At 36.7% G+C, this 13,178-nt stretch overlaps 1 protein-coding gene across 4 annotated transcripts in view; it reads left to right on the top strand.

Moving 5' to 3' along the window:
* PPP4R4 (protein phosphatase 4 regulatory subunit 4) overlaps positions 1–13,178 on the top strand; it is a 233,038-nt gene that overhangs the window by 167,590 nt on the left and 52,270 nt on the right. For all 4 annotated transcript variants that reach the window (XM_058292201.2, XM_071213717.1, XM_071213718.1 and 1 more), the window contains 3 exons: positions 3,044–3,149; positions 4,671–4,818; positions 12,204–12,348. In XM_058292201.2, the coding sequence (XP_058148184.1) occupies positions 3,044–3,149; positions 4,671–4,818; positions 12,204–12,348 (399 nt within the window). The remainder of the gene's footprint in view (positions 1–3,043; positions 3,150–4,670; positions 4,819–12,203; positions 12,349–13,178) is intronic.

Genomic DNA, 13,178 nt, shown 5'->3' with positions numbered 1-13,178 from the left:
TTCTTTAATATTATTTAATATCTAGTTTATATTAAAATTGTACAAGTTATCCCCAGATGTCTTTTATAGTTGTTTTATTCCATAAGGATCCAAGATCTAGTTATCTTTTTTTATATCTCTCAATTATTATTATTATTATTTTAGGGAGGTACTGGGGATGGAACCCGGGACCTTGTACATGGGAAGCAGGCACTCAACCACTTGAACTACATACACTCCCTCTTAATTCTTTTTTTTTTCCATTTTTTGTTATCTTTTTCTTTTAAAGATGCATAGATGACACCAAATGATACATTAAAAAATACAAGCAGTTCCCATATACCTCATCCCCCATACCCCCGACTCCTCCCACATTGACTTCTTTCATTAGTGTTGTACATTCTTTGCATTTGATGAGTACATTTGGAAGCACTGCTACACAGCATGGATTATAGTTTATGTTATAGTTTATACTCTCTCCCAGTCCATTCAGTCGGTTATGGCAGGATATATAATGTCCTGCATCTGTCCCTGTAGTATTATTGAGAACAATTCTAAGTCCTGAAAATGCCCTCATATCACCTCTTTTTCCCTCTCCCTGTGTTCAGCAACTCCTGTGACCATTGTCTCCACATAAGTGATATACTTTCTTCCATTGCTAGAGTTACAATTACATACACTCCCTCTTAATTCTTTTTTTTTTGTAGATTTATTTTTTTACTTATTTCTCTCCCCTTCCCCCTGCCCTGTTGTCTGCTCTCTTTGTCCATCTGCTGTGTGTTCTTCTGTGTCCACTTATATTCTTGTCAGCAGCACCAGGAATCTGTGTCTCTTTTCGTTGTATCATCTTGCTGTGTCAGCTCTCCATGTGTGTGGCGCCACTCCTGGGCCAGCTGTGCTCTTTTCGTGCGGGATGGCTCTCCTTGAGGGGTGCACTCCTTGCGCATGGGGCTTCCCTATGTTGGGGAAACCCCTGCATGGCATGGCACTCCTTGTGTGCATCAGCACCATGCATGGGCCAGCTCCCCACACAGGTCAGGAGGCCCTGGGTTTGAACCCTGGACTTCCCATATGGTAGGTGGACGCTCTATCAGTTGAGCCAAATCCGCTTCCCTCTTAATTCTTTTTTAATCCAGGAAGTTCCCATGCCCACTCCTACTGCCATTTTTTATGACATTAATTTGTCAAAGAGACTCAGTCAGTTTTCCTATAGAATGTTCTGTTTTCAATATTTGTCAGATTGCTTCTTCATGATGTTAACTTGTTCATCTATCTCCTTTATTTCTTGTAAACTGAAAGAGCTAAAGGCTTGCTTAGATTTACTTTATACTTTTTATCAAGAATATTTAATAAGTGCTACTGTGTATTTCATACTGCCTCATATCAGGACAGTTGTCCCCTTATGAGTGAGCTTGGAGTAGTTGTGCAGTGGTGACAGCCCTATTCTTCCATTGCAAAATTATGTTTTCTTTCTATGTGATCAGCATTGTAATCTGCAGGTGATGAGACTTCAGTACTCTGAAAATCCAGTTTCTCATCAACCTTTTGCCCGTTAATTTCAGCTTCCATTGATGCTACTTGCCTGAATAAATAATTTCTTTAGAGGTTGCAAAAAGTTGTGTTTTAAAAAATTCTGTCATTTCTTCTACATTTTGAGGACATTCTTCTATGAAAAAGTGCTTTCCTTCATCCACTTGAATTGTTTGATTACTTTGAAATACTCTTCCTAATGGAAAGGCAGGATAAAGCCTTAATTTTTCCCCTCTTGCACTACCAAGAGCTGATGGAAGAAGCACTTCCAGTGGTAACAAATGAGTTTTGCTTTTGGTTTCCTCTCTTTCTTTTAGAATCATTATGGACTCATTTATGTCCCATTTTTCTTTGCTATCATTCTTGATTTCAGGTTCCTAAAATGACCTAACTTATACCATAAGATATAATATAATATATATGTTTTTCTATATAACTAGTCTATTGCATTTGACATTTCAATTAGTATACAGAAAATTAAAGAAAAGAGTAACATGCTTTTATTTGGTTAACCATTTATCAAAAATTCATTTTATTTAGCCCAGTGGTTTTTCTTTTTATGAACATTTTTATATATTTTCTAAATCTAGTGAATATCCTATTTTACATTCAACAGATTTAAAACAACACAAAGAACAGTACTCAACAGCAGAATGAAAATAGCTTGTATAAAATATGAGATGAGATAGAAGGCAGTACTGTCTCAGCAATATAAATTTTCATTCTATGTGAATTTCCAGGATCCCCGCTATAAGAGTCCACATCATCAGTAATCGAATGTTATATTATAAGTAAGTCAAGATGGTGGACGTGAATTTACATTGGATCTGATGTAACTGGTTGAGAGAATTTAATACATGGTTTAAAGCCAAACACAGTAATGTTTGATAGTTGGATTCATTTAGAATTGTGATTTTGCCTAATGCAGTTGTGTGACTGAAGGTCAAAGGACAGAGGATTTAGAATGCTGGTAAAAGTGATTGATATGGTACCCTATGAATTTTAAACTATCTGTATCATGGACCAAGATCTCAATGGATGATATTGATTCTGATGAATAATTAAGCCAGAAGGAGCAAAAAGTATGCCTGATCATGTGATCTCTGCACTTATATTTTAGAAGTGGCACAAGTTTTGGTAATATATCTGACATGTGGTATGTTCTAACAAATGCTTGTTGAATGAATGAGCAACAAGGTCCAGAAAATAACTAAGAGTAGGGGTAGTTGAGGTATATTTGAGGTGGATGCTGCTCAAGATGAGGTGGCATGGAACTGAGAGTCACATATAAATTAAATCTGGATGATTTGGAAATGAATGTGGTAAATTTAAATTTTTAATGTGATATATTAGTTGATTTTCCTGAGTGATGTCAACATTAAATTATAAAAATACTTCCAGAAGGCTATCAGTGCAATGATTTGAAAGGCAGTGGATTCTGCTCTGAATTCTAGCCAATAACTTAAAATTGGGGCCAAATTATGCATACTATATACTTTTAGGCTAAATTAATTGTCTTTCTTATTTCTTTAAGAATGTCTTACCTGTCCAAAAGGCAGCATCACGCACCCTATGCATTTTTCTACGTTATAATCGTAAACAAGAACAGAGACATGAAGTCATTCAAAAATTAATCGAACGTAAGTAATCATTGTCTCTTGTTTTGAAAAAAGAAAACAAACTAATGGGCATTAAATGTTACTTACATTGTGTATCATTTTGTCATGAGTAATTAGGCTGATATTGATAAATATCTAATGTGTGTTTTGAGTTTTTAGGCCAACTGATTTCGTTTATTTTACATATCATAACAGAGTCAGATCTGTGATAAACAAAAGTATTAATTACTCTGGGCCTTCTGTTGTGAATTTGTATACTTGAGAAATTACAATATGTAAACTTATGTTGAAAGTCCAGCTTCTACCCTGATGAAATAGCATTTGGAACTAAACTGTATATAGCCTGTCCATGAATCTAATCATTGTTTCTGTTTTAAATGTTTACAGAATTATAAGAATTAGGGTTAGCTTTTTCCTTGAATATAGATGTTAGTACACAAGAATGGGAATCTGGTGAACAAGGGAAGTTTATAATGTCTTAAGAAAGTAAGTCAGTTAACAAATACAAATTATTTTTAATCCAATAAGGGCTAAAATCTAGGCAAAAAAAACCAGTTAAATTATTCTAGATATAAGTTTACTGGCACACATCTATATATATTTAGTGAATTTGTTAATTATTGCATACTTGCTTTGCCTATAATATCTTAATGTTTTTAATAAATGCTGTTATTCAACAATGGAGGTGAGGGAATTTTCTGGTCATTGGAGTTTACCATTCTAAGTATGGATCTCTCTTTTTCAAAAAGTAGAGTTCATAAAATTCCATTTAAGAAAAAATATGTTTAGTGTATTTTAATCCTTCTTTTTGTAGTCTTTTTCAGTTCAGTTTTCATTTTTCAATGGTAGTGCCTCACATTTAGAATGGTTTCATTTTGAAAGAAGATTCTATTTGGTTTTAAATATTAAGAATTTTACTTTTGAACATTTATCTAAATAAGGAAAATTATCTTTTAAATATTGACCTGAATTAATATCAGTTTCACTGTATTTACATTTACTTTATATGCTTCAAAGAACTTTTAAAGGAAACTAGAGTAAGAAAACAGTTAAAAGCCTTTGAAGTTATACAAACCTTAGTTTGAATTCTAGCTCTGCCACTCAGCAGCTATGTGAATTTAACCCCTCTCAATCTCATTATCCTTATCTGTAAAGAAGGCAAATGTATGCTTTTCCCAATGGATTGTTTTTAGTATTGAATTAGATATGTATTAAAGTACCTAGCATATAGAGGTGAGCAAAAAAAGTAAATAATGGTTATTCAATAGTTAATAAATGCTTATAAATTAAATGCAATGCTTAATGAGAAATTGAAATGACTTGCTAAAAAATACGTTTGCAGGTTTTACAGGTATCAGTAACTTGGGGGTCTACAAATCTGGGATATATGACAAGAGTTTTTTTTTTCTCTCTTATAGCTTAGTATTTGCCAAAAAAATTGTGGGTATAAAGAAACCTTTCATGGATTTTGTATTTCTGATTTTGTCATTTCTAATTTCATGTAGGAGAAATTAAATTCATAACCATTTTTGTTGTTTTTAGAACTGGGCCAAGGAAAAAGTTACTGGAATAGACTTCGATTTTTGGATACCTGTGAATTTATTATAGAGATGTTTTCCAAATCGTTTTTCTGTAAATATTTCTTTCTACCTACTATTGAACTGACACATGATCCAGTAGCAAATGTGAGGTAAGTTAATAATACAAAAGAAATACTTAAAACATTATACTTCTTATGTATCTGTGATAGTGAATACGCTCAAAAGTCAAGTAAAATAAATTATACTTGCTTTGAAATTCTTAGCTGTCTTAATTGATAGGTGTCAATAGGACTTGGAGGCACAATGTTTCAACACCATCTCAAGTCTTTTGTTATATTGGATTGAGAAGACAATAAGTCTAAGCCAGTCTGGCAAGTTTCTTTGGCCATTTGGAGAGACACACACACAGGTATCAGGAGAAAGTTGAGTAGATATCAATAGTTTGCATTATCATCTAAAACTAAAGAAAAAAGTTAACAGCCTTTTCACTTCAAAGTTGATTGGGATAGCATCTGCCCTGTTTTAAAGGCTCGTTTATTGATAGAAGTAGGACCACTTTGAAGTCTTTGTTTTGCCTTTTCCTTTGTTCAGCTGCTTTTTATTTTTGAAATCGTGTAAATATTAATTAAATTTGATCGACTACCTGCTAATCTATATGGAACAGGCCTGAAAATGGTTTGCTTGGAAATTAAAAAAAGGAATAAATATATGGCTTTTTTCCCCTCCCAAAAGAAGCATATTGTTTCTTAAGAGTTACTTATATATTGTAAAATGAACTGAAGAGAATTTTAAACCCTTAGGCACTAGATTACTGTGTTCTAAGCTCTATTATCTCTGTTCTGAACTAGGGCACCTCAGATCTGTAAAAAAGAGAGGCACTAAGTCAGTTGTAAAAGGGTTCCCTAAACAAAACTGCAGAGCTCCTTGCTAAGTTTTCACATGCTAGCTGCACTTTGTTTTATGATGTGAAATATGTGCATCTTTTATAAACAACTGGCATGAATTTCAGGCAACATGTAAAGTATTGTAATACTTTTTAACATGAAAAGGTCATAGGTTAGCATAGACTGGTAAGTCTTATTGAGAGAAAATATACCAAAAATTGTGAAACGACACTGAAAAGTTCAATCTAAGAATTTCATCAGCATTATTTAAGGGGAATAAATTTAGAGATGGGTTTTATTTTGTATTTTTAGTGTGAGAAAATATAAGAATTGCAAGTGCATTGGCTCCATGGTTTTGTTTGTATTTCAGAAAAATCCTAACTGCTTCTTATCTGTGCCATATAAACAAGAGGTGGGATTTCCTTGACTTGAGATTTAAAGTAAATTTAAAAGTACCTATCGATAATTCTAAAAATTTAGTTCTTGCTAACCAACCAGTGATTCCCACCATATTGTTAACATTTTACAAATCAAAATTGTGATTCTAGAAAAACAACTTCCAATGTGGTGAATTATCAGGTATCAAGTAATTAATGAAGATTTTTAAAAGGAAATGAAATCATCTCTACTCAGATAAATGTGACAAATAGCATAGCACTGATTCTAAGAGAAAGCAATCTGCCAAGTTAATAACCAAACGAGTAATCAAATATCACTCCATGAATTTTGGTAATTTTTTTGGTAAGAGATCATTGTGTAGCATTTTGTCTTAGCTGCCACTCTTCTTCCTTTACCAGCGAAAGAAATGGGTCCAGCAACACATATACTAACTGAACTTTGAATACAAAAACCCTGGCCCAGTGTGATAGGGATGAGCAGATAGAATGAAAGTCAATGGACAGTGTCTGGAGCGACATTACCTGAGCTGAAATTCCCGCTATATATTAGCGGTGTTTCTTTGGACTAGTTACAAAACCTCTCTGTGCCTTGATTTCCTTAGTACCTAATTCATAGGGTGTTCTGAGAAATAAATGCCAGAGATAATGACATTAAGAATTTAGCTTAACTAGAAGAGGTTTATAATCTCTTGGGCCCAGAATTCTTATTGAGATTAATCACTGCTATGACTTATGTAACTCCAGCTGAATATGTGTTTTCTAAATCTGCCCTGGGCTGGAAATTTGGAGTATACATAGATTGTTACGTGATTTGTTTTTCCTTAAGTGAATGTTTAGAATTTAAATTCACTGAGCCTAGATAATATCAAGGAAGGAAAAAGACTATTATATTCATAGGAACCTTTATCTCAGCTGACAGATTTTTAAAATTTGACTCTGGGGGAATTTGAAACCCTTAATTAGAGAAAGCATCACCAGGCTTAGCAATATCCATGGTGAGCTCTGAATGAGATTGTATTAGTCAGCCAAAAGGGTGCTGATGCAAAATACCAGAAATCTGTTGGTTTTTATAAAGGGTATTTATTTGGAGTAGAAGCTTACAGTCACAAGGCCATAAAGAGTAAGTTACTTCCCTCACCAAAGTCTGTTGCCACATGTTGGAGCAAGATGGCTGCAGGTCTCCGTGAGGGTTCAGGCTTCCTCAGGTTCTTCTCATCTCAGCTGTAGGGTACCATAAGTTCATCTCTCTCCCTGGGGCTCATTTCTTTCTGGACTTTCTCAGCTGTTCAGGGCTGTAGTCTCTTTAGCTGCAAACTATCAGGTGAATGGCTTGGCTCTCTCGCTGGGACTCCAGCGTCCAAAACTAAATTCTTTGTGTTTTCCTTCTCCATGTATTTACTTCCCTGTCTTTTATTAAGCATCCATTTATATAGCCCACAAAAAGGGGGAGGAGAGGGCAGCAGGGACTCAAACCTAGTTGCCCTAATGATGTGGTCAAATAAAAGCCCTAATCTTAATTTATTAAAGTAAAAGTGAAATCTCTGAATCTAATACAATCTAATATGCTCAGAGGAATAAACACAATCCAATATCTATTTTTGGAATTCATAAACAATATTAAACTGCCACAGAGATTGAGATCATTGCTATTTACTGTGCTGAAATTCTAGAAGAAGAGTTTCTTGGCCCTTTTTGGTTTAATAAATACCAAATTTTGGTGTATTTATAAAAACAGAACATATTAGAAACTCCAGGAATAGCACTTAGCTGTCTCAAAGTTTAGCAGAAATGAAAAATAATAATCTAGAGAGCACTCAGATGAATGTATACATATAGCAGGCATCAGATAACCAGCTTTAGCAAAGAAGGAGAGGTTTGGTTTATCAGAATAGAACATTTCCTCTAAACTCCCTCCTCCTAGAAACATTTTCTTAATTCTCCTGGGTTTCCTCTTACCTCAGTGATGTTCTGTCTCCTTTCTTCCTTATCACCCTGATGTAGATGGTGGTGTGATGCCTTAGATTCTATCCTTTCCTATTTTTTCTTTTCTAATTACATTTACTACCTTAACATTCTTTTCACGCATGGTTTAAATGTCCTCTATATGCTTGAGACTTCTGAATAAATATCTCCAACATGTACATCTACCCTTGATAACAAACTCATTGAGCCAGCTTCTCACTTGTTATTTCCACTGAATATCTAACTGGGCACCCAACCTTAACATGTTTAAAATTAAATCCTGATCTTCCTTATCCACACTTGTTCCTTCTGCAGTCTTCTTCATCTTATTAAATAACCATTTCATCCTTCTACTTGCTTAGACCCAACCCTTAACTCCTTTCTTCTTATCATCCCACCTCCAATCCCTTAGCATATCCTCTTGTTTGCAAAATATATCCAGAATCCATTCATTCTCACCACCTCCACTACCACCACTCTGGGTCAGACCACAATCATCTCTTGCCTGAATTATTGAAGGAGCCACCCCTATTGTTTCCCTTCTTACACTCTTGACTACCTACAATCTGATCTTTTTTTTTTTTTATTATTCATTTTTAAAAAATATTACATTAAAAAAATGTGAGGTCCCATTCAACCCCACCGCCCCCACCTCACCACTCCCCCCACAGCAACACTCTCTCCCATCATCATGACACATCCATTGCATTTGATAAGTACATCCCTGGGCATCGCTGCACCTCATGGTCAGTGGTCCACATCATAGCCCATACTCTCCCACGTTCCATCCAGTGGGCCTTGGGAGGATCTACAATGTCCGGTAATTGTCCCTGAAGCACCACCCAGGACAACTCCAAGTCCCGAAAATGCCTCCATATCTCATCTCTTCCTCCCATTCCCCGTACCCAGCAGCCACCATGGCCACTTTTCCCACACCAATGCCACATTTTCTCTGTGGACCTTGGATTGGTTGTGTCCATTGCACATCTATGTCAAGAGGAGGCTTAGATTCCACATGGATACTGGATGCAATCCTCCTGCTTTCAGTTGTAGGCACTCTAGGCTCCATGGTGTGGTGGTTGACATTCTTCAACTCCATGTTAGCTGAGTGGGGTAAGTCCAATAAATTAGCGTGTAGGAGTTGAAGTCTGTTGAGGCTCAGGACCTGGCTATCATATTGTCAGTCCAGAGATTCAAATCCCCTAGATATATCTTTTTTTTTTTTTTTTTTTTTCTGGTTTCTCTTCAGATCGTATAAATCTTTCCCCTAGATATATCTTAAACCCCATCACCAACTACAATTCCAGTAAAGTAGCATGAAAGCCTTGTGAAAAGAGATCCCATCTGAGTCCAGTTCCATCACGCAAAAAAACCAGCTCCAAAGAAGGGCCAACTGACATGGCAGTGAACCCCATCTGCCATGACCATAGAACCCGTGGGTCTCTTTAGCCCTCTAAAGAACCAATACCTGGGGTTGTATCTACTTTATCTGTCTCTGAGACTCTGCTCAGGTGTGCATAAGGGCAATCCCTCTGACAACCTCCAGACTCTTTTTTAGAGACTCATAGCCATATCAACTCATTTCTCCTTTCCATTTCCCCCTTACATTAGGTCAAACAGCATACAATCTAATCTTAACACAGTATCTAGTTGATACTTTTAAAATGAAGTCAGTTCAGTTCACCTCAAAACCATCCTATAGCTTCTCATTGCATTCAGGATAAAAGATAGTGTCCTTACAGTGGCCTGCAAGGCCCTGCAAAAGCTGGCCTCCTATTACCCCTCCAATGTCTTTTTTTTTTTTCTTCCAGTGTCGTTTAGGAATTTTTTCTTCATTCCATTCTTTTTTTTTTTTTATCTGTATTTATTTTTTCAATGTTACATTCAAAAAACATGAGGTCCCCATATACCCCCACCTCCCCACCTCACCCCTCCCATAACAACCTCCTCCATCATCATGGGACATCCACTGCACCTGGTGAACACATCTCTGAGCACTGCTGCACCACATGGTTAATGGTCCACACCATAGTTTACACTCTCCCCCAGTCTACCCAGTGGGCCATGGGAGGACACACAGTGTCTAGTAACCGTCCCTGCAGTACCACCCAGGACAACTCCAAGTCCTGAAAATGCCCCCACACCACATCTCTTCTTCCCACTCCCTACCCTCAGCAGCTACCATGGCCACTTTCTCCACATCAATGCCACATTTTCTTCGATTACTAATCACAATAATTCATGAATAGAATATCAGTAAGTCCACTCTAATCCATACTCTATTCCTCCATCCTGTGGACTCTGGAATGGTTGTGTCCACTCCACATCTACATCAAGAGGGGGCTTAGATTCCACATGGATGATGGATGCAATTCTCCTGCTTTCAGTTGTAGGCACTCTTGGCTCCCTGGTGTGGTGGTTGACCTTCTTCACCTCCATGTTAGCTGAGTGGGGTAAGTCCAATAAATCAGAGTGTAGGAGTTGCAAGTCTGTTGAGGCTCAGGGCCTGGCTATCACATGGACAGTCCAGAGATTCAGGTTCCCTGGGTATACATTAAACCCCAGTGCAAACCACAGGTCTGGTAAAAGTAACAGGAGAGGTTTGTGAATGAAGATCACATCTGAGTCCAGCTCCATCACCCAGAAATATGAACTCCAAATAGGGCCAACTGACATGGCACTGAACTCCATCTGTCATGACCATAGAACCTGTGGGTCTCTGTAGCCCTCAGAAGAATCAATACCTGGGATTGTATATACTTTATCTGTCTCTGGGACTCTGCTGAGGTGTGCATAAGGGCAACCCCTCTGATAACCTCCTGGCTCTTTTTGGAGACTCGTAGCCATATAAATTCATTTGTCCTTTCCATTTCCCCCTTTTATTCAGGTCAAAAAGCATTTTTAACTCCTGATATTATATGTAGACTGAGATATTCTGCTAGTCTGAGTTGACCCTTTTATTCAGGGTCATTTTCTAGTCACATCATCAGCTGGTACTTGGTAGTAATCCCTTGGCACCAGGGAGGCTCATCCCCAGGAGTCATGTCCCACTCTGGGGGCAAAGGGAAGGCAATGCATTTACATGCTGAGTTTGGCTTCAAGACTGGCCACATTTGAGCAACACGGAGGCTCTCAGGAGGTAACTCTTAGGCACCCTGCAGCTCTAGGCCTTTTTCCTATTTCAGGTGCACAGGCTCACAAGCATAGTCATTAGTATCAAGGGGCTCATTGTTGGACCATCCTGCTTTTTTGGCCTTTGCCATTGCACTTGGGGGATTGTTGCTGTCCCATTAGGGAATGTGATAGAGCTTCCCTAGCTAGGAACTTATCACTCCCTCAGTTGTCGTTTTTAACTGTAACCTCTATGAAAATATCCAAACATTTTTATGTACCCTAGATATATGCCCTGGAGAACTCCCTGCCAACCATGTGTCCCCTGTCAATAACATCCCACACCAGTATTCCTCCCCTGCCATTGTTGAACCTCTTTGATCCAAAACTTTTTAGAAAATGAAGCCCAATATATTGCCAGGTGCCATTAATAGGAAAGTGGAATATAGCGATGAGTTTAAAGGTTAGATATAAAATACATATTAATTTAGAAAAATTAAGGTAAAAATAAATTGGGGTATCAAAAAATTAAAAAATGCAAAAGCTTTGTTTTTGATGTTTTGGCTTCCATCACTGCAATAAGTGTTGCCCTGTATGCAAATTGGCAAGGCAACTTCTGTCTTTTCCTCAGTGTCATTCCATTCTTAACACTATGGCCAACTTTCTAACTTGGGGCAACACATGTGGCAAGCTCCCTCTGCAGGATTTTTGCACTAACTGCTGCCTTTTCCTGTAACCTATTCCCTAGATACTCACATGGCTCATTCCCTAATTTTCTTTAAGTCTTTCCTTTAACATCGTCTTCTTGGTGAAACTCTCCCTGACCACCTGATTTAAAACTGAAATCCCTATCTTATGGTTCTCCCTTGTCTTCTTTCCTTGGTTTATTTTTCTGCATCTCACTTATCACTATCTGACAGACTGTACATTTTACTGATTTGTTTCTTCTCTCTCTCCTAATTCCATACTAAAATATAAGCTCCATGAGAGCAGAGAATTTTGTTGGTTTTAGTCACTGTTGTATCCCATCACTCAAAATAATGCTTAGCACATAATAGGTGCTCCCTAAATATTTGTCGGACTAATAAAATAACTCCCAGGCTAGCTAAAGCTTCAATTACATTTCAATTTCATGCTATTATGTTTTCTCAAAATTAAGTGCTATTTAATTTATTATAGAATGAAACTCTGCTACTTGTTACCCAAAGTGAAGTCTACTCTGACGATCCCTGCAGATAAGCATCTACTTCAGCAGTTAGAAATGTGTGTGAGAAAACTCCTTTGTCAAGAAAAAGATAAAGATGTTTTGGCTATTATAAAAAGAGTAAGTATTACTCTTGCATCAGAATTTGCATTTTTTGCATTAAAATAGTATTAACCAGAGCTTCACTATTTTGGCTGGGTAGGGTAACAGTGTTAAAATAGGGTAGTGAGAGAACATGATTTGGTTGATGTATGCTATAACTGAATATGCAAAGTATTTCTAAAGGACATTTAGATATTAAATTTTGAAATCTAGTAATCTAGCTCCATGAGGGAGGGCTTGACCCATGTTAGGTACTCAGTAAATACTGTTGAACTAATAATGAATACTTCATTTATCAGACCTTTACGAGTGATTACAATTCAATAAAACTTTGCTGGTAAAATTGGGAAAGTCACATTTTGTAGAAGCTTAGCCCTGGAAGGGCCCACATGATATGTTTGACTTTAAAGAAGTTCTAGACCCAGAAATGTTAAGTGGTGTCCTCCAGATCCAGGCAAGATAAAATACTCTTAGGCTTAAGTGCATTATGTAATATGATGTCTTTTTTTTGTTTGTTGTGTCTTGTTACAGCATGTCATCTTTTTATATGGATTGTTTAGTAGTGTTAGGAAACTAAAAACAGTAAAAATTTCAGTCAGTGAGATCAACCTTTAAAATAATTGACAGTTTCAAAAACTTTATGCTGAATAATAACCATTATTTTTATAAAATTAAGTCAAACTAAAGTGATTAATTTTATGAACCTGAATGTCACTTTCAGAACACAGTTTTTGACCATTTATTTATAGAAAGAGAAATTAATGAATAAATTAGCATAGATGCTATTTTTATACTTAACAAGAGAATCCTTTGAATTTTTTTTTGAAGATCATTGCCAGATATCACAT

Source organism: Dasypus novemcinctus, chromosome 3, assembly GCF_030445035.2.
Source record: "Dasypus novemcinctus isolate mDasNov1 chromosome 3, mDasNov1.1.hap2, whole genome shotgun sequence".
NCBI lineage: Eukaryota > Metazoa > Chordata > Mammalia > Cingulata > Dasypodidae > Dasypus > Dasypus novemcinctus.
This window is presented reverse-complemented; position numbering and strand designations above follow the sequence as displayed.